The sequence below is a fragment of the Gymnodraco acuticeps genome, unplaced genomic scaffold (assembly GCF_902827175.1).
Source record: "Gymnodraco acuticeps unplaced genomic scaffold, fGymAcu1.1, whole genome shotgun sequence".
Classification (NCBI taxonomy): Eukaryota; Metazoa; Chordata; class Actinopteri; order Perciformes; family Bathydraconidae; genus Gymnodraco; species Gymnodraco acuticeps.
The window spans coordinates 637,109-660,180 of NW_022991436.1; the positions used below are offsets into that span (position 1 = coordinate 637,109).

Genomic DNA, 23,072 nt, shown 5'->3' on the forward strand with positions numbered 1-23,072 from the left:
CAGACACTCATTATGCACCCACATAATATAAATTATGTACATTTAGCACTTCTTACACATACTAAAGGCACAGATAGTTCTACACTAAATGTACCTTCACTAAACAGGTGCTGTTTTGAAGCTGGTGAGTTATGACAACTCATAGGGCTAGCTGGTGAACTACTGCTGGCATGCTAATTTCCTACATGCTAGCCAGCTGGGAACATGCTAGCTCGAGTGAGTCACAACAGCTCTCTGAGTTTTGTCTATTTCTCGTCACTGGGCTGTTTACTCCCTCTAGAATTGTGTTCTAAGGATTCTACATCATGCTAATTAATGTAGAGATATTGATAAGGCTCTCCAAAGCGTACTTCCTGTCAGTTAGCAACTTGTAGCTTATATTAGTTGCTAATGGAAGCATTTGGTCATTTGGATACATATTTGTATCATGTGTCTTAAATCGTTTATTCTCTGGCCAAGTAGAGCTGCAGCGACTATCAATTCATGAATAACTAAATCAATATAAAACTAACCAGATTAAAACTAAAAAGTAATAATCTTATGATTCAACATTCCAGCTGGTTATTTGCTGCTTTTGTTAGTGGGTTAAACAAAACAGGCATTTTTGACATCACATTCGGCATAAAGAAACAATCTTTCGTTATTTTGTAATAATTTGTTTCTGTAAAATGATCTGCAGATGGTTCCATGGGGAAAATAATGAATAGTTGCAGGCATAAAAAGATGGATGGTGCAACACATCTACTCAGCTATGACAGTGGCCTCAGGTGCTAACAGTGCTCTGATTGAAGTGGAAGATGCCTGGGTAATTTCTGCCATCAGCCCGAGCATTGGTATGTGTGTGTGTGTGTGTGTGTGTGTGTGTGTGTGTGTGTGTGTGTGTGTGTGTGTGTGTGTGTGTGTGTATGTATGTGGAGGCAGGAAATAGTGTGTCCTGCTCAAGGACACTTTAACATGCTGTTGTTAGACACACCGGCTGTGGCAGAGGTCAAAGCGACCTTTGGGTGACAGGCTGTTTCTGGAACCACTGGACACTCTCCCCCTTTGAGTGTGTGAAATTGGATGCAGGAAATGTGTGTGGATAACAGATGTGTGTGTGTGCGTCTGTGTGTGTGTCACACACCTTGTTCTTGCTTTCAGGGCTTGGCAGGGTCTTGCTACCGGGGCCTGTTGGAGACTTGGCTGTCCCTTTCGCTCCCTTATCATCTTTCTTCTCAGCCAGCTTTTTCTCATCTTCCTTCTTCTCATCCTTGTTGGTCTTCTCCGGCTTGTCCCCCTTCTCTGCCTTTTCCTTGTTTTTCTCCGCGTTCATCTTCTCGATCTTATCCTCCTCCTTGAGGATCTTCTCAGACTTTTGGTTCTTTTCTGGACCAGCGTCCTTCTTCTGCTGCTCTTCGTTCTTGTCAAAGGTGTCCAACTTGGCTGTCTTGCTTGACATTAAGTCTGTCTTCTCCTGTTTGTCCTTGTTGTCAGATTTCACTATGAGAGAGAGATTCATTATCAGCATCACATTTATTTTAACAAAATAAAACTTGCTTTCAAGAAATGTCTCGAGATTTGTCACTATGCAACAACATGTTTCACTGTATACATAAAGACAATTCTACAGTACATGACGTTTACAAGTACAACTTGTTAACAGCACGATCTTTGGATGGATAGGAGCTGTTGTATAATGAGAAAAAGGAAGATGGATGCACAAATGTTTTGGTGATTTTAGGTTTTTCACTTGAGAAAGTACTATGAAGAAAATTACAGTGATGTTGAAGGATTTGTTGGTTTAAGGCACAAACACTTTGTGGTTTGGGATGGCTTTGGTCATGTTCAGTCATGTTCTTACATTATCAAATATAATTATACAAAAGTAGAAAAATTGCACAGCAATGCCATTGTACTCTTTTTGTGGGAGTTTATCAGTTGTCACTCTGACACACCTATTTCTAATTCTTAAAAGGGGCACTCAAATGATTGAATCACCAACATTTAGCTGGAGAGAGATTTAAAAGAAACGGTCAAACTGGGATTTGCAGCAGAGGCTGAGATTTCTGGACTTTTAGTCCTTAGCATGGATCAATATGCTGATTTGAACCTTAATGCATATCTGTGGCATCTTTACTTAAGACCCTTTTTGCATGTCCCAGTCTTAAAATCATCATATCGTCAGTTTGCACACAAATCTGTTACAAATCTGTTCACTTCAAGCCTAATCCAGGATAACCTTAATGACATAAAGCTCTTCCTGAGTCACAGAGCACATTATACAACTGTTTCCAAAGGCTCAGTCTCAGTCAGTTCTCCTTATGATCAGTTACCCAACTTCATGGGAAAAATATGTGGCGTTCCAATTGTATGTATTTTCTGTATTCCTAAGATTTGTACAGTAACTTTCCATTATAGTGATGTATGGAGCAACATGTTCATGCAGGTGATGGCCAGTAACCAACCAGAGCAGTTTGACTGGGCCATAAACGACCGTATAGACCAAATAGTGAAGTGTATTTTTGTAGAAAAGTTATTGTATGCGTGTCGTTTATTAATGAACTCAAAGGTTGAAAAGTGTATGTCCTTGGTTCAGTGTTCTTCATGTGTTTTCCAGGATTATGTAAACACCATGCAGGGACATCTTTCCTCCTTAGAGGAAGCACAAGGTCAACTGGGTGGCAGAACCAATGTTGCCAACAGCTGATTCATAGCGTGAGCACAGAATAAGAAAAAAAGAGGGATTATAATTGTAAGCAAGGGGGAAGTGTGACAGGGAAACGTGCACAGAGGGAGACAGAGACATAAGGAGTTCGGGGAGGTTGACGGGGTTAAGGACAGACAGCCGGCGGGGCGGAGGGTTGGGGGACAGAAAGAGACAGGGGCTCTTTGTTGCCACCAAGACATCACTTACATAACAGTGACACTGGACCGGCCTATGCTATGCCCTAATATTCCCTCATTACCCCCTGTGCTGAGGTTTGCAGTGCTAGAACTGCTCGATCTCTTCTGAAACTATGCCAATTTGCTGCCAGTGTGTTTTCTCTAGCAATCAAGCCGGCTACATAGAGTGTGTCCCTCTAGAACGATGACTACCATCAAACAAGATATATTTTGTTATGTTACTTTAAACCGTGATTGCAAATTAGCTCAGCTCGGAGCCTTAATCAGAATGAGACTGTAATTATGAGCATGGAGTATTCTCAAAAGAGCTACCTATGTGTTGCCAACTGTAAAAGCTCAAGTATGTTCAGAGTCTGTCGACATTTTGGAGTTTGGTTTTCCTCCTGCATCTCTGATCTCGTTATTCGTCCAACATTATGTTTTTGTTGTGGTTCATCAAGCTGGGATCAAGTCAGTTTTTTGCTTGCAATTCCTCGCTGATTTAATGCAAACTCATCACTTGCTGCAGCTGCTTCACAAAGCCTCTCAGTGACACCAAATTGTTTCATGAATGTTAATGAGGTTGATTCAAAGATTCCTTGCAGTGTTTTGGTCCAGTCTGATTTTGGTTTCTGGCATCTATGCATCATTATTATAATTTTTTTATTTCCAGTAAAGCAACTGAAAAGATGTGTATACCTTACAATATTTAGCTCATGACAACTGTAGTTCACTGCCTTTTCTTTGGAAACTAAAAAGGGAAATTAATTCCTTAACCTACTCTGGGTGCTGTGGCAAATTATATTTTGTTCTTCCAGCCACAACATAAAAATCCAGACTTTAACGAGCTCCACTGATTAAAGATTGATCTGCTATAACATTGTGGGACTCATTATTGATCCTTTTAAAATACAAATAGATGCAGCAGATCCAAAGTATTGTCGAACAGAGATAGAGCAAGAGAAAAGGCCACAAATAAGTCATTGTCTTTATCACCAGATGTGCTGATGAAGCTCAGAGATTTTGAAAATGGTTTCTAGATTTTAGGATTGCAGTAAAGAAAAGTCTGCTGGGGCAAGAAAAACAAGTAGTCAGACAATCATAAAAGACTCATATATTTTGTGGAGACAATAGAAAATAACGTTATTATTACGCAAACTGTCCTACAGTTTACGTAACAACTTCCTGCTTCAAATTTGCGGTATTATTCGTATCATTGCACAGTTGTTAACAAGTGTTAAACCTGACAATATCTGGTTTCAATAGCCTGGAATCTCTGGAAATGTCTATTGTGCCATTTTTTATTGTTCCTGCCCCTTTGTTGAAGCCGTGTTGTCATATTTGCAGTACTGTGCCCAACATTTGTTTTTAGCATCATCAATAGAAACAGTGATCATCACAAAATCACCCTTTAACTTGGCAGATATTTTAATTGCATATCGAGTATGGAAAGATGGTAAATTGTTATATTTATAAATATAACTGAATGAAACCTTTGGAAACGGACAGAATAGTAGGTTTCAACAACAACATGAATCTCACAACGGAAAATTAAGAGTGAAGGGCTGAAAGCACTCACAACAAATCTATATATACAGTAGGGGCTTTATTATTCTAATAGACTTTATCTATCTTTAGGCTTATGCTACAGTAGTTTACATCACTGCACCCTACAACACAGGCTATATGACTCATCCAACATGAAACGGCTGGCTGTGAACACAGAGGATCTATCTAATATCACGCCACAAAACATAGCTGCCGGCCACTGCCACGTAAATCAGAGCATGACTAACCTACACAGACATGGAGCAAGGATATTTTACTGCAGGACACACACACACACACACACACACACACACACACACCACACACACACACACACACACACACACACCACACACACACACACACACACACACACACACACACACACACACACACACACACACACACACACACACACACACACACACACACACACACACACACACACACACACACACACACAGCACACAGCACACACACACACACACACACACACACACACACACAGCACACAGCAGACACACACACACACACACACATCACACACACACACACACACACACACATCACACACACACCACACACACACACACACACACACACACACCCACACACACACACACACACACACATTTTCCCCCTTCTGTCTCACACTTACACGCAATCCCAGTTCGCATATTGACAGCTTTAGCTCCTGCTTGCTAGCATGATAGCTATCAAGCTTGCACAGTGACAAGCAGGGCAATCAATAAACACTCTGATAGTAATTATCCACATGACATTGCATTGACATACAGTACACAAAACTGAGTTATGCTGGGTGTCACTACAGTGTATGAGAAACAAACCCTGTTTAGTTTCTGTAAAGCCCTTGCAAAAAATGAATTTGTGTATTATTACTTCCAAAAAGGGCGTTATGTTTCTGCTCCATTTGTCTGTCTGTTTTTTTGACTGTAGGATTATGGAAAAACTAGTGTCCCAATTTTCATGAAATCATGTGAAAGGGTGTAACATCTGCCAAGGACAAACACATTACACTTTGGAGCAGATCCAAAACAGGGGAGATACATTAATTGTGTTACTTTGAGATTGTGAGTTTAGAATTGTTTGTAGCTTGAACAACTCGGAAACAGATATAAATTCTTAAAGCTAATAAACATTTATATGCAACTATGCGAGTAGCAAGTGAATGCACCATTGGCCTAGAGTAGTGCTTCTCAAAGTGTGGTCCGCGGACCACTGGTGGTCCGTGAGCGCCCCCTAGTGGTCCGTGAGTATATTGGTAACATTTCACATTTGAAATAAATAAATTAATTTCAGTTTTCCGCACTCTCGCGGGAATATCTCCGCAATGGAGTGAGGTTAAGTTTCACTTTCAATTGCATGATATAGCCCAGCGCAACACCTTCATTACACATGTTGCCACTTGTTTGTACCATTTTCAGGCAATTTGTAATCTGTTCTAGAAAAACGATGTTTCTTTTGATATTTGTGGAGTTAGGTGGTCCGCAAGTGTTTTTTTATTGGTTAAGTGGTCCTTGGAATGAACATTTTTGAGAAACACTGGCCTAGAGGTACAGCATGTGCCCCAAGTGCTATGTTAGTTGCATATCAAATTGTCCCTCATTTACTATTTGCTGCTAGGTTTTTGACAATAGTGCAAATGCATTGGCTCTATGCTAATGTTGATTTAAGTTTTAGTTGAAAATAACAGTACTGGCGACATTCTTCACTTGGTCATCAGATACAAATTTGCATCAGAAATGGCATGCTTAGCCTTTTTCAAATGTAAATGTTTCCTTTAAATGTGACACACCATGATTTTTGTCCAGAAGAAGAAGTGTAAGGTTTGAAACTGGGGCACTGACTAACCACATGCAGGTGGTGCACCTGTTTGCCTTTCCTCTCATTCAAAGCTACAATGTGAAAGATAAATTCAAGCGTTTTTCATTTATTGGTAATTCTTCCCTCTGGATGTGCTGTCCCCAACAAACAGTAAGCGAGGGTCAAAAGATTCCAACATGACTGCAGGTACCTGAGCCCGTCTGTTTAATGAATTGGTTGTTTTATCACTGTTTGAGTTCCTTGTTTCACACTTTTTCACAAGTTTCCTACACCCCTCCCCTTACTGCTGTGTACTGTGTATTATTCAGTGTTGATCTATTTCTATCTTTTTGTGCCAAATCAACATGCTGTCTACTGTCAGCATGTCTGTGGGGGTGTGTGACTTTCAAATCTGTAAGATTCACGTCAGTAGAAGCTATTCACCTACACACATGTACCCATGCACGTATGCTCACACACGCACGCAAATTGCTAGAAATAGCTGCTCTATATTTGAATGACTACAGTCACAGTCAATGTCTAATCAATGTCCTAGCTTTTCTCTGCCTACTGCAGTCTGAAAAACAGAACATACAGTAGATGGATGAAAGAGTAAATCACATTGGCAGAGAAATATACAGTGTATTCTTATTACCTTTGTTATATGAAGCCATATAATATACAACAGTAATAATCCCAACCAGCGATTATTTTATGTTCTAATCCCTGGGCTGGTCGTTTCATAATCCTCTGCCAGCTCCCTCCACACAATTTCCCTTTATTTTTTCATCACTATTAACCTACATTTGTGAAAAGGGGGTCATTCAGGGGGGTCATTCAATCAAATTCAAAGTGCTCCAAATGGCATGTGTGACCTCAAAGATAAACCTCATATACCTTCTTTAAACAATACCGCACTTGTTGGCATGTACAACGCGGTCTTAAATTAATTAACCAACCAGTTAGTTGCTACTCCACTTGGCTGAAAGACTACAAACTGGGTAGAAAACATGAAATGGATATAGAACTATAAATAGATATTTTGGCAGCAAGGCTTTCCCTGTCAGTGGAATGTAAAGCTTGTAAAACTGAAAGCAGTGATAATCAATACAACTCTGACAAAGAGGAACACAAAGAGGCATAATGGAAATCCACAGGTGGATAATGGTATAGTCCATCAGTAGAATTGGCAAAATCAAGACAGAAAGGATGAACATAAAGAATGTTCAGAGCCACTGACTGCAACAACATGTTGCATGTATAGTGCATGTGCTTTCAAGCAAAGTGGCAACCAGCAGTGTGGCAGCCTCCTAATGATATTTAAAAATACACCTCTTTTCAGACATAGCTGAAGTTGGAAAATAATGCACAGATAAAAACATATAATTAGCCAAATGCAATAAGCTGTAATGCCATGGTTGTGCTCAGGTGCAGCGGCAGTAAGGACAAAAAAGGATTTCAAGCAAAGAGATGAACAACTCACATTTGGGCTAGGTGTGCTGTAGAAATAGCGCTTTAAATATAACATAACTATGACTAGTTAGCTTTGGCTACTCCTACAAGTTTCTGATGCTGAAGACAACATCAAGCAAGCTTAAGAAAATAAAAAAATGAACAATAAAAAAAAAGTCCTCTTGTTTCTGTAGCAAACCTCTACCTCCTAGTGGCCTACTACTCTGTTTGTTTTCTCATACCCATTCCAACAGATACAAACAAACGCTTGAATAAACTCTTACCCTTTGTGTTTAGTTTACTATCTTGGGTGCTGTTAATGGGCGTTCCTGTAGGGAGTGGTACAGGAAGTAATAGATTGGTCTCACAGCTCCCTTGATGCCTCTTAGGAGGTGGGGATGATGGCAATACACCTGACCTCATTAACGGGGCTGACAACATTGTTGCCATTTCGGCTGCAGCTTCTGTGCCATCGGTGACCGTGAGCGAGCGTCGGACAGCCACGTGTTGGTAGGGCGACCTGGGTGGGCACGCTGTTCCCATTGGGTCAAAATGCGGCATGTTTGGTATCATTCCTGGCAAGCCTCCCATACCTGTGGGGTACGCTCCGGCCATCATCATGGGGACAGACAGGTGTGAACAGTCAGACATAGCCCGTCTCACTGCAGTCCGCTGTGGCAGTTCACTGCTTTGGCTAGTCTTTGTCTCTCTGCTCAAGACAGCACATGATCCCATTCTCTTTTCCTCAACACAACTTACGTCCTGTGGTGACATGCCTGTTGCGACTCCTTTATCTGTATGGCTTGAATTTTCTTTTTCCATCCTCTTCCCTTCTACACACCGAACCACACCAGGGTTGGCTGAGGGTGGAGGTAGGCCTGCTGTGATACGGTCTTTACTTTCGGTTAGGTTGACAGCAGAAGGAGCAGTGCCAGTAGGCTGTATATCAACTTTGCTTTGCTTTCCTAAACATGGCTTGAGCGTTTGATTAGTTGGAGCTCCAACTGAACTTTCTTTCAAACTTCCGAGTAGCCCTTCGGATGTAGAGGACGCATCAGATTTCTTCTCATCTTTATTCCCAGGGCTTGATCTTGTACTTCCAGTGAAACCAAGATTCAAAGGGGGAGGCAAGCACTGTGTAGACACTTGAGATACCTGGATGTAAAATCCATCCTTGTTGCCTGAATAATTCTGTCCAAAGTTAGAGTCTGATGTGGGTTTACGATCTAGCGCAGAATCCGGGAAGGTTCTTCCAGGTGAGATAGAAGGGGAATGTATTGAAGAAGAAGAAGGGGAAGAGTGAGAAGATAAGGGGCTGCACGGGCTTTGTCCTGTACTCCCTAATGACCCCCCTGCCCCTCCCAGCCTATGTCCATCCTCCCTTGGCCTGCCGCCTATGGTCCCATCATCCTCTATCTTCAGTGCTGGCATCTTTAAGCTCTGCGTTCCTGGTGCTTCTGCCACCATCCCATACAAAGTCCCCTCGGCCTTGCCCCGCCCTAATTTAGCCTCATCTTCTGATAAAGTTATTTTTGATCCCCCCTGTGATGCAGCAGCAGCCGGTGCCGGTGCCATCTGGCCTTGGTGCCAGTCACTGCTCCGGTCAGAGGCGAGGCTGGAGGTGGGCAGCGGAGTGGAGGCTGGGACCACAGGGATGTTGGCACCAGAGAGGGTAGTTGGAGGTTTGTGCTGCTGCGGATGCCCACTGGAAGGTTGTACGTACCCGCTGCTTCCACTAATAATGCCAGGCTGCTGCCAAGGCGAGCCAGACAGAAAGGACATTCTCCCTCTGTTGTCTTGCCCTTTTTCTTGCTAGGTCAGTCTCTTTCCAGTTCTGTCGTCGTTGTCTTTGTAATTGTTGCTTCTTCTTTATCACTGTCTCCAGGTTTCCTGCTGTCTCCTGCTTGTTTCTATCTCCAGTAAGTGTCCTTTTACTCTTCCAGGATGCAGAAATGTCCTCAGTATCCAAAGTGTTATGAGCTTGGAAAGTACAATAAGCAATGCATCCTCTCTTTTTTTCTTGATGCCTCGGAGTTCTCTGTGGGTTCAACTGTGCTGATGTGTGTGATGTGCATGTGTTTACAGGCAAGGCAAAAGAGTGTGTGCGAGTGAGAATGTGTGTGTCTGGTTGTCTCTGCTTCTCTCTGAGCACTGCACGGATCAGCTGTGGGGCTAAATTGTACCTTGCTCTCTCTCTCTCTCCCTCTCTATCTCTGTTTTTTTTCTCTCTCTCTCTGACATCACACGGTCACATGACAGCCCGGAATATTCCCTCATTCGCCGGAGCACAATTTCAGCATCTAGCCCCTAGCGACAAACTTGCCCAAGCATACCCACATGAAAACACACATACATTCACACGCATAGTGGCGAACATGCACACACACTGATCAATGGTTGCCACCGTTTTTCAGCTGCCATATGACTGCCACTGTTCATATGTTGATACAGAGTGAGATTCACAAGAGAGATTAGTGAGACATCACTGGAGACTGTAATCATCCTGACTAGGCTCTGATTGGACTCTCTGCTTCAGCCCATGATTGGCCACGGAAATAAACAAATTAATAAAAGATAATATTATTTTTAAAGCCTATCATTTTTCTCCCTTGACGTCATGAAATGGTGCTGCATGACCTGAATAGTGTGCTCTCGTCTTGATTAATGTGTGCCTTCACTGAAATGATTAAGTGCGTGCCATTTTTTCACCCGCTTACTGCTTAATAACATTCACTGGTTTAGTTGACAATAATTCATTTGATTAAATAAATGGTATATTGCATTGGACTAAACTTTTCTTGGCAGTGATTGTGGCTTGCCTGACGTCATTGCAACATGTTGCTTTCATTGTTGTTCCTTATGACATTAAGTTGAGAATGGAAGAATGAACACAGACTGTTAATTTGTAAGGTGAGCATCTTGCATTGGTGATGTATTCATCTATTGCTGAACAACTAATCACATTGATTAGCTTTACATTAAATCAAATCACAACCAAACCAGCATAATTAGCTTACTGTAAACATGTAGCTCAAGATTTACATCGACCAGCTCCCTTTTTTCTCTCAGGATTAAATGAGCAAACCAGGTCTAAAACCCCAGAGAATACTAGATTCCCAGTACATTCTCATGGGACAAAGAGGATTGCAAAGAGATGCAGGCTTGATGCAGGCTAGGCATCCAAAACAGCCAAATGAGATTATTGCAGTGGCAAACCGTCCTTCAAGGTATTCAGAGAATACCCTGGAACACTCAGATAAAACAAACAAAAAATCGATTTAATTATATAAATAAAATGTATAAATGAGAATCGTATCCGTGTTGTTGATCTGTAATATTACAGTGTTACGTTGATTTGTTTGTCCTTCTCGGTCCATGCACTACGCATTTCAGTGGTTTTGTGTTAGAAAAGAAAGCAACCAATCAGATCTTGTTCTGGGTCTCTGGGTAGAATATCCTTCAACCAAGGTATTCTACATCCTTGATCGAATGCCCTGGCCGTTGCACTGAATGAGAGCGTATGTTTGGACTGACAGTTTGATCAACCAATCATATATTGATTTGTAGCCAATGGGCGTATTCTTTCAGAGTTCCCCTCGGTTCCAGGGTGCTCTAGAAGGCCCGCTAGTTAACTGGCTCGAGACAGAGGATCTAGTTGAATGCGACGAAGCAATTCATGCCGTTTTATTGTCTTTAACGTTGAAATGACAAGTGCAACAGGTGAAGATGAAGTTGTTGCGGAATTGTTGCGATTACCCTTTTCAAGACGACAATTCAGTGAAAAGACAGACATTATAATGCCGCGGAGGGGGGGGGGGGGGGGGGGGGGGTCAGGGGGTCGGCAGCGTGTGTCTACAGAAGGTCCAGTTGTGATAGACACGGTTCGCCACTGGATTATTGCTAATTATAAATATGAAACTTTTAATTTGTGTAAGAGACTTCCTGCTGCCTGTTAGTAAGAGATCATTAGGTCAAAAATATTTAATACATTTTCAACGCAAAATTGGATTGAGTTTTGCTACCTGATGAATGTACAATAAGTCCAATAGTCATTAGCATCTCGCTTTTTTTAGGGCCTCCATGGTCATTTGACATTGTTATTCTTATTGAAATTGTAAGTTTTTCAATTATATCTGCTTTGTATCATGTAAGAATATACCACAAAAACAACACAAAGAAAGTGAAGCTCAGAAGCAAGGACATTTTGACATGACATAGCTGAAAAAGCTAATAACATTAGTTATGGATGCATCCCTGTTGCAAGAGTTGAGTTATTGGCATGGCTACTTGAATGAAAAAATTGAACTGGGTCATCACGAATTTAATTAAAAAAAATAACACCTGTGTGGAACAGGTCAAAATGTCTGCAGTAAAAAAACTGGATGTGTCATAGCACAGAAGAACAGCATAGAAAAAGAGCACACAATTCATATGTTGGACAAAAGGAATACATTTAAGCTGGACCCTTTAGCTGTCAAATATATAAATAGTTGGCATTAGGCAATTCCTACGGTGCCCCTATGTTAATGTTGCACCAATGTCACACCATTTATAAAGTGTCCAAACTCTTCTTTAGGCCACCAGATTCAATATATAGAACAGGACTATATAAAGCTAGGGTGAGCCGAGTGTAGATTTCTACTCTATCCATAAAAGTGGGTCCTTCAAGAATGCTGCAATATCCCACTCCTCTCCTCTCAGGATTTGCACTATAGCTTTGCAAGGAGGATTAAACCTTTTCTGACGCAACGAGTCTGAGCCTCTCCTATCTCCACGTTTTTGCCAGCACTGACTTTCTGGACTCAGCTGAAAAACTGAATGTGTAGCAGCTAACTTTCAGTATTACTCTACTGTATCTACATGAAATTGCAGGCTTAAGTAATACAATTCATAAAGTATATCTACATTCTAGGCATTTAACTGATGCTGTTTTCAGGGTGACCTTATGACGTTCTGCACTCATATCATCATCTCCACGCTCGGCAGAGAGCATAAATTGGCTTCAAGGAGTGCAACCATCTGGAATACAGCAGTCTCTAGTCATATCATTTCTTCTTGAACTGAAAATGATTCAGGATGCTTAAAGCATTGAGGATCCACATTAAAATAGGGAACTTATACAATATGTACCATGTGTATTTTTCATGTAGTCAAATAAAGGTTTTTATTATATTTTCAAACTATATGTTCTGTATTTTAGATTAAATTATTTTTAATAATTGTTTTTAAACTTAAAGCCAGATCACATCCAACAGTTCTACTTACAGAGGAAAATTCAATATTTAGATTTTCTCTACTGATCTGATTCTTTACAAATAAAGAAAATAGTTGTTTGAACAGTGTTAGTCCTTGTATTAACTGAGAACAATTAGCCTTGGCCATCTAAAGGGGGCCTATTTCGTTTTTTGTAAAGCACTTTGAATTGCCTTGTGTTGAAAGGTGCTATATAAATAAGCTTGCCTTGCCTTGCCTATTATGCTCATTTTCATTTTCATTCTTGTGAAAAAAAAGGCAGGGGGGGAGTGTGGAGGGAACTTTGGGATTTTAGCCTTAGCAGACTATTTACATGCACAAAAAACGAAAACACGAAATACAGGAAAGAGAAAACCCCAAAAAGCATAATAGAGCCTCTTTAGCTTTGATGTTCACTAGGTCAGGACTTTTTCTGCAAAGGTGTTTAAAAACTCCAATTTAGCTCTTCCTCAAACTCAACTTTTTCTTGCCCAAATGATGTCATTTTTGCACGTTATGCCACGTCCACACAGCTTTTCTACTGCCATACAAAAAAATGTATACTAACAGATACATGTATGGTAATGGTGTCTGTGTGGTATTAATCTGTTCTATAAATCCTAGAGCATTGCAAGCTAAAGACTGCTTCTTTTGAACACAGATCTCGTAGCCTTCACACTGTTAAAAGTGAGGATCCATCAGAAAGTGATCATTGCTCTCAGAAGACAGAAGAAGCCAAGACAGCCAGTTCACATGAAGACGGTGTTAAATGTCTCCAGAACAGAACCTGTTTTAAACAAATTCCTGATATAACATTCTCACATCTATCCAGAGTTCTTCCCTGCACATAACAGCCAACCGTCTCTCACCAACCCCACTTCCCCCCCAACACACCCCAGGGCCTGTGCCAACCTAACAAGAGCAGCTTGTCAAGCATGAGTGCAAATGAATGAGTATTATTACATAATCCTCCATAAACAATTTGTCTACTGTAACCACAGAGGGGGGAACAGCCAGAGAGAGGAAGAGGAAGGCATTAGAGTGTTATTCAGTTTCAATAAACTTGGAAGTGAGGGGCGTTATGCAAGATGTGGAGGCTTCTGTTAACGTTTGGGTCAGGCTCAGGGTTAGGGGTCATTGCTAACATTCAGGTGGGTTACAGGTTAAAGCAGAGACATGTGTAGATATATGACAGCTGAGGTTCAGGCATTTCAGACAAGAGTGATCCTGAAACTGACCTCCTTCCCCCGTATTCAATTTGCTCCTTCAGAAAATGTGAATACTTTCATGTTATAATGAACAAATCAGATAGAAGGAATCTAGCTGGTGGTGATAGGAATGTGTGCTCAGTGTCTTTGTTAAACTAGAATATCTGAAAGCCGGGAAATGAGCTTTAGCTGATACTGATTGCTCACTGTCCTCATGATGTTTCAGAAAACCATTACAATGTACTGTACAACCATAGATTGGTTTGATTCAGGGTTTGTGCGTTAAATCGCCCCAACCATTGATTGGTCTCATCCTGTTGAAGATAAAGTGTTACTGTTTAGGCCACTGAGTGTTGTAGCATTGAGCCTTCCTAATCCCTAGTCAGCTGTCATTTTGATCCTTTTCAACATTTAGTCTTAGCTGTTTCCTGCTGATAGAGAAAGGTTATGTTGCTCTTACCAATTAGCAATAATTGATTTATCAGTCATTTTCTCTCAACATGATGCAGATACGTGTGGGTACACTTACTCTAGAGCTTTTGTTTTTCAATTTCCGTTTTACAATGGATTTTTACAACTCTTTTGTTTTGAAAATACTGTAGATGTATCGTCTTCGGTGGATAATCATCCTCTGAGTTAACTGTTGGTTACAATTTGAGGACTGCAATTGAGGCTATATTTGTTAACGTTTTGTCCGAGTCGCCTCACTGTTTGAAAATCAATGAGTTACAAAAGGCAAAACATTTAATTAAAAAACACTCAATTGGGATCTCAATTCTGAAAACACAAAACTATTCTTATAAAGGCACTGTACTGCTTGTGAGTATCCTTAGCACTCGTCTTCTATACACTGTACGGCTAAAACACTGTTTCAATGTGAAACAAATGGTATTTCTCCCTCTCCTGTGGTCTTCTTTAACCATTTATTGATTTTATCGCATAACTTACTATTCTTTTTTAGGCTAAGGCTGTTTATATTTTTTCTTTCTTTTTTTCTGTCAACAAATCCCATATGCAAGACCATATAATGAGTTATGTGAGTTTAGCAGCCTGTTATACAATATATGTTTCCTCTGTGCCATAGAGCGTATTTGTTTGTTGCTCCACTCTCAAATACAATTCCCCTTTTTATAGCATATTGCTCTGACATCAATGTTGTCACTTACTTTAAGTAATGTTCTATCAAAATGTTTTGATCACTTTTTCTGCCTCATATTACTATGTATATCATATCATATTAGATGTCAACATTGATTTTAGATTACAAGATGTTTCCAAAACTGGCCTAAGGAACCCAGGTGGCAATGGCAGAGTTGATTCTCTTGCTCCAGCTTTTTCTATCCATTTTCAGGCTTCTTTTCATTAGTATGCTAATGCTAGATGGCTGTATTATTCCAATGAAAGGCCTGCTGTAGCTTCACAAAGCCTGGTGCAAATCATATCTGGAAACTTGAATGACTATAAATGTGAAATAGTTAAATGTGGTTTTCCAAGTTAAACTGTATACATCTCTAAAACCTTTTGCAACCCTGCTACTAACAAGCTCTCCCCCAGAGACACTGTGGGATACAAACGGAGAAGGACAACTAAAGTTCAAAAGCAGGAGAGCCAAATAACAAGTAATATATTTAGAAAAGGCAGTCGATAGGTCAAATTAAATCTGATACTCTTGTGGCTTTCGGCTCAGGATTTAATCGCAGAGGTCACTGTTCGTCCTCCTTTTGAAGGTCACAGATTGTTGAACACCAGCTGTAGATGGAAGAAACAGAGAGATAGGAGGCTACAGCTGGTTGCTCATGGCGCTGGGCAGAAAGAGAGAGAGAGAGAGAGAGGGGAGGGGGAGGAAGAGAAGGAGGGTGGAGGATCTTGTCAGACCGGTTCTATTTTTACACTTCGACCTCGCTGACTGTCACACCCAGTCCACCCCTTCTCTATCTCTCCATCCCTCACTCGCGGAGTCTCTTTGTTTCCACGGTAACCGCCTCCCATGTCTCCCTGACAACGCGAACCCCCCACCCCCCAGTCTCCAATGCAGTGATTATTACGGTGCCGCAGCGACACAGGGAGTCTGGGCAGGGGAGGGGAAGACGTGACGTGGATAAAGGAGACGGAAAGGGCAAAGAGATGGAGGATGGAGGAAAGAGGTGGAGGGGGAAAAGGAAAGAGAAAAGAGACAAGGGGTAGAAGCAGGAAGATGGAGGAGGGTGGACAGGGGGAGGGAGAAAGAGGAATCCGGGAATAGATATAGATGAAATATGATAAGGAGCAACAGATGATGTTAGCAATAAGGGAGGAATGGAGGAAGTGTTAAAGGGAGGTTATAATGAAATTAACCAAGAGAGGAAAGAGTCTATGGAGGAATGGGAGTTAAGACAAGATAGAGATTGGGGTGAAAGGGAGAAGAAAAGGAGGATCATTTCTTTTTGTATATATAAGTTTCCCCTAGCATATTTCTCACTTTAATCATTTACATTTGATTGGTTGTGATCTTAAATGAGTCACACATATAGTATCCAATTAGAGGAGTTAGAGTAAGAGGTTAGCGTGCTAACCTAATGTTGCTAAAATCAAGACCTGCATAATTACTTCAAACCGAAAAAAGAAGATCGGCAGCATCTTCTGGCATCTACATTGTAATTGATGTTAGTTGTTAATGAGTCAGATATGACTGAAAAGCAGGAGGAAGGAAACTCACTTTCCTGCTTTCTGGCAACAGCAGATTATAAAAAGAAAGCGAAAGGCATCAAATTCACCATAAATACATAGTCAAAAGGATGGACAGAACTGAAAGGAATAGTGCTAAAGTAGGCATGGAGAATATAAAATAGAGACGGATACAGGTGTCAACCTTCAACCAGGTCGTTAAGACGTCCTTTATGAGATCCTGCAGTTTGCAGCGCTCCCTCATGAGGGAAATTCCACTTTAAGAACATACAACAGAATGATTGCATTTACCCAGCATGCACTGGCCTCACGCAGGCAGAAGGTACCCTGAAGATCCATCACATGCAGGAAAATTAAATGAGCCCTCACGTGGGCTTTTCCATTACCCTGCTATTGTTAGGATGAATATACCCATAAGTCTGGCAGACATTTTCCAAGTCCCAGACATCATGCACCTTCAAAGTACAAATAACCTAAAATGCTACATTATTTAACCCTTTATTTTTAAAAATCCATCACCAGAACACCACAAAAAACATGTTGACACTTCCTCTACAGTTGTCTTTAAACCTCAATTTCACTGGATCTTTTTGTGACATCTATTTTTGCTGATTGTGTGTCTTTCTGGGTTTGAATTTCTTTTGACATTTTGCTTGACAATACTCAATAATGAAATATTACTTGGATCTCAACATCTATCCCTCAGGTTTCTTATTTGTGTGTATATTGTTGTCTTTGTTTGTTTTAATTCTACCTTAAACATCACAGTGAGGCATCTCTGCATTTATCAGTCTAGCTCTATGGACTGTATGCTTTTGGCAGTTCAGCAGTAGTGGTGCAACCAATATATCGTAATTTTTTTCTTGATAACTAATGAGCTTGGTCTATAAAAATTAGGTCAAGGTCTGACCTTCATGTTTTTGTTTTTTCCTGACAAATAGTGAAAAGAAGAATCACCAGAGAATTGTGATTTCTATTGGCCCACCATTTTCCTCGTAGCAACAGAAATATAACTATTTGAATGGAATTCATTTCAAATATTGCTAACGTCTCATGTTCCTCACTACACGTTCTTTGATCATTGTCAGAGCTGCACTTCTCCGAGCAGACACCAGATGGAGCCAGCGAGCAGTGCTGAGACTCACCCACCCACAAATCTTTTACAACCAACTGCAACATCATCTCATCTGCACTGTTAGACAGCCAACCACAACACACATTTGTCCCCAGTGATGAAAGTATCCACTTTGATTCACTCTGTCTGCTCTCAAGGACAAAACCAGGTCATCGCCTCTCATTGTGTGTGTGTGTGTGTGTGTGTGTGTATGTGTGTGTGTGACAGCACTCCCAGCAGAGGAAAAGATGGTTACTTCTTTGCTTTGCTTACAAAAACGCTATCTCTGTCTCTCTAACACACATGTATACAGTTTATCTTGCTGAATGATGACCACGCAGCAGATCACACACACATACCCAGAAACTCTACACACAGGGATGAAAGCCAGCATACATTCCTGCATGGTCAAAAGTGAGGGTGTCCTTGCCTTACATAAGGGTAAAATAGCCTCAGACATCAATATTGTATGAAAGAGAGAGGATAGAGAGATGTGAAGGCAGTACGCAGGTTTATAAATAGACACACAGTCAGGAGAAAATAGACACAGGTAGAAAAACAGAGGGGCCGAGCAGATGTCTTCATAACATTGAACCACAAAAGCAGTCAGCTGTCAATAACTATATTAAAGTCTGTCCACTGATTCCCAGTCTCATTGGGAAACAAAAGCACTCCACCAGCACTGTTTGAGCCACATTTCACAAGTGACCTCAATAAAGTGACAAAATATTATGATGTATTATCTCATCATAATTGGTATGATGAGTTATAATTAGAATGTTGCTATTGAACGATTAGATCAGACTCTGTTAATGTATCTAGTTGTAGATCTATATGTGGCTGCATGTATAAAAACCTTAGCCAATTAAATAATATCATTAATTGTTTATGTTAAGGGATGTACAACTGTTTTTTAAAGTGGTGCAGTGGTAAAGATTTGAACTTTTAAAGCAAATTGAGTTTTGGAAAGAACATAATGCATCTTGTTAACATTTACATAATAATTGTCAATGTTATTTTGGCCAGTACTCTAATGCTACAGCACTGAGTGGCCAGTTCAAGAGGTCTCATAAAGATTTTCAAGAGGTCTCATAAAGATCCACAAACTTAGTTATCCCGACTTTATGAGCTAATGAATATTAAAAGCTCAATTTGCACTGCACCATCTCTGTTTGACAAACTGTAATAAGCTACATTTTTCAAAACCCATGAAGTTTGTGTGTCCGTGCTGTAGCAACAGCATCTGCAAAATCCAGTACTGAGGGAGGACCGGCTGTAGAGCAACAAATTCACCTTGGGACAACTTAGTGCTGACTGAATATACACATTAAAGGCTTGGGTGGTGTGCAGTGGCGAACCTTCAGGGCCTTCAAGGTATTCAGAGAATACCCTGGAACACTCAGATAAAACAAACAAAAAATCGATTTAATTATATAAATAAAATGTAATAAATGTATATAAAATGAATAAATGAGAATCGTATCCGTGTTGTTGATCTGTAATATTACAGTGTTACGTTGATTTGTTTGTCCTTCTCGGACCATGCACTACGCATTTCAGTGGTTTTGTGTTAGAAAAGAAAGCAACCAATCAGATCTTTTTCTGGATCTCTGCGTAGAATATCCTTCAACCAAGGTATTCTACATCCTTGATCGAATGCCCTGGCCGTTGCACTGAATGAGAGCGTACGTTTGGACTGACAGTTTGATCAACCAATCATATATTGATTTGTAGCCAATGGGCGTATTCTTTCAGAGTTTCCCTCGGTTCCAGGGTATTCTAGATTAAGTCCCGCTAGTTAACTGGCTCGAGACAGAGGATCTAGAACGAATGCGACGAAGCAATTCATGCCGTTTTATTGTTTTTAACGTTGAAATGACAAGTGCAACGTGAAGATGAAGTTGTTGCGGAATTGTTGTGAGTACAATTTTCAAGACGACAATTCAGTGAAAAGACGGACATTATAATGCCGCGGGGGAGGGGCGGCGGGGGTGTGTGTGTCTACAGAAGGTCCAGTTGTGATAGACACGGTTCACCACTGGTGGTGTGTAACTCTGCAGCAGCAACAACATTTCAACCAACACAAAGAATCACAGAAGAGAAGCTAAAGGGTCAAGTTTCACATCAATTATTTCTGCCTATTAAGTCAGATGGGACAGAACCCTCTTGTTTAAGGTGCACTTGTCTTTGAAAATAGAGCTAATTTCTCGAGTATACAATGACGCACACTAAGACCAACTCATATGGTGTGAAGTATAACATCATTATTTTCCAAGTAAGACCATCTGGTAGACACTGAGTGGCATGAGATGTTGAAAACAACTTAGTAACAGATTGGCAAGGATGTTCATAATGTAATTAATTTGCAGCATTCACTGGGTATAAAGTGACAATCCCTTAAAAGTAACAGACTGATAAAGTTTGGAATGCTGACTCATATCAATCGTAAAAATAGACTGTGATAAAATATCAACATATTCATTAAATAGCTGAATCTTAATGTATAGGCTATGCCCATTTCTGTTTATAAAATGCTTTAACAGTTTTACAGCATTATGAATGCAAAACTTGCTTTGGTAAAATAAAGAATCATTATTTGATCTAAGAAGAACCTGTGCCTTTTCAGCCAGTCAAAATGGAAACTAAAGAGGGTCTATTTCACTAACCCTCTTATATGCCACATTTAGTGAACATCAACAGTTATATGTAATCAGTTCGAATATTGTTTGTACCAGAAAAGGATTTTGAAGATTTCTGTAATGCTATGCTGAGATCAACCTAATTGAAGACACAGGATGCATGTCAACATTGAAGCCTCATAAGAGGGCGCAAACAATGATTTCTAACTTTTGAAATAACAGTGTTTTAGTTCATTTTACTCAATTTTTACATGTTAAACCTTCACTGCCACCTTTGTTAAAACCACACAGGAATATACATGAAATAACCTTAACCCAACAATCACAGCAGGAGCTACTGTGCGTCAAGGTTGTCCAAAGTCTCCAACAGAGCTCCAAATTGAATAAAGATTGACGCATAAAATATACCAAAAGCAAAAAGAGTAACTTGTCTTACCTGTTGTTCAAGGTGACATGGTTGGTGGCATTATGAAACAGAAAAAAGGAAGGGGGAGAGAAAAAGACAATGTTCAGCCAGTTCAGAATCAGCTTCAATGTGATTAAATCAGCAGCTTCGACAATACAAAGGCCTCAGGGTTAGAACTTATAGTACAAATACAATTGTGAAGATGCTTTAAAACTCCAGTTAGAATTTCTTCAGGTTTAAGGATGCTTTAGAGACTAAAGGGCAGTTTTGCTTTGTCCGGATAAAGGCCTTTTTATGCGTGTAATTGGTAATGTTTTAGTGCTGGGGGAAGCATAGAGAGAATCACACTGGAAATGAAAGCTTCATTCAGCACTTTGGGATGTTGCCAGAGACAATCATCATGACTGAAACCTGGCATTATCAGGAGGAGGAAGTATTAGACTGAGCTCATCTCAGGGTTTATCCCAGTGTATAAGAGGTCAAGCAGGCCATAAGGGCCGACATTAGACTGCTGGCTGTTACACTCATCAGCTTTATATGTTGAAGTTCTGTCATTCACGTGACATTTCTCAGACTTGTCATGTCTGCAGTTATAACAACTGGGGGAAACCCTGTCATTTGAAGGTGGTTGGGTTTACATTAGGGATTACGTATAAAACAAGCACAAATTTAAATTTTAAATAGGGTCAAGAACACAGCTTTTTGTTTTGTTTTTAAACCTAAAATCTATTCTGGATCTTTGCAGTGGATAATAAAGGTCATAAGAAAATGAATAAATATAATTTTAGTATTTTGGCTTATCAAAGAGTGGCCACACAATGATGATGTTGTGATGGAATGCATTATATTCAAGAGTATTTATTCTGCCCCCCTCATGTGCACATGTAAAAACACAGGCGGGGGCATAAGAAAATGGTGTGAAGATAACCTCAGTAATACTCATTTAGTTGAATTTAAGCATTACTGTCAAGGTCACCAAAAACTGAGCGGTTGTAGTGAATTGCAAACATTACAGGTGTACATCATAAAATGACAAACATATATTTACTCAAGGCAACCTTATTAAAGGTCTTCCAGAGCTTTGCGACACATATTCTGGCTTTCAATTTTGTGAATGGTTTATTCCATTTTTGGGGGGGTTGCTTTGGTCACTTAAAGTCAAACTCTAAGTATTGTCTTACTCTGATCTGCTCTATAATAGCATAGTGAGTAGCACGAGTCAGATTTGCTGCCTAAATCAGAACGTCCTACAATAAGCATTCTGCTTCTCCACAAAACATCTATAAATGTGAGACTCTTAATGTGGTCACATAAATGACAAACAGTTGTAATATAAACACAAAATATAAACACAATAAACCCAAGAGGCATCAAGATAATTGGATAATTTCAGGATGGGCATTTAACAACCACAACACCAATTTTTTTGTCGCAGTCATGTCTACCATTAACTTAGATTTAACAACTACAAACATTTTGCTCAATGCAGTTGATAAACTATAACATTGACTTAATAAATCTAAAAGGCATTAGCAAAATAGTTTGCCATGAAAGGACCCAGGCTATGTGTATCTTGGTACAGACAGAGAGGAGATAATGTGGGAGGTTACACAGGCAGCTGACAATCAGATGAAACAGGAGACAACGGAGCAAGCAATGCTGGCATAGCTATCAGAAGCAGCAGGTCAAGTGATTCAACTGTTATGATCATGGTAACAGATACACAGAGGCAGGCAGAGGGAAATCAGACAACTTCAGTTTACCCTCACAGTTTTGTCAATATAGGGCCCGACCAGCACAGTACATTTGTGTCCCATACTCATGCCACCAGATGATATAGTGGACAGAAATGTTTCTCTGGTACATTTTTGAGATACAATTATATTTATTAGGTGTTATGAATGGTCGCAAAGAGCCGATTTCTATGTATGAATATCTAAAAAAGAGATTGAAGTGGAGCTGCTCTCTATTAATGTGTCAAGCCATGTTTATTACAAATACATAGAGGAAAGGATCAAGCACCAAGGAGGCCTGGTACTTAATCCACAGACAGAGAGCCATGCATACAGGAAGACAAACAGTAACTACTTCCTGCTTTCCTAGTCTACAATGATTGTGTTCAA

The 23,072-nt window shown here is 40.3% G+C and overlaps 1 protein-coding gene across 7 annotated transcripts in view; it reads right to left on the reverse strand.

Moving 5' to 3' along the window:
- Positions 1 to 23,072, reverse strand: part of map4l (microtubule associated protein 4 like) — a 99,617-nt gene that overhangs the window by 26,505 nt on the left and 50,040 nt on the right. For 6 of the 7 annotated variants that reach the window (XM_034196234.1, XM_034196238.1, XM_034196237.1 and 3 more), the window contains exon 7: positions 1,124 to 1,479. In XM_034196234.1, the coding sequence (XP_034052125.1) occupies positions 1,124 to 1,479 (356 nt within the window). Of the gene's footprint in view, positions 1 to 1,123; positions 1,480 to 7,970; positions 9,814 to 23,072 lie in introns of those variants that run through there. The other variant, XM_034196239.1, reaches the window with a different exon arrangement.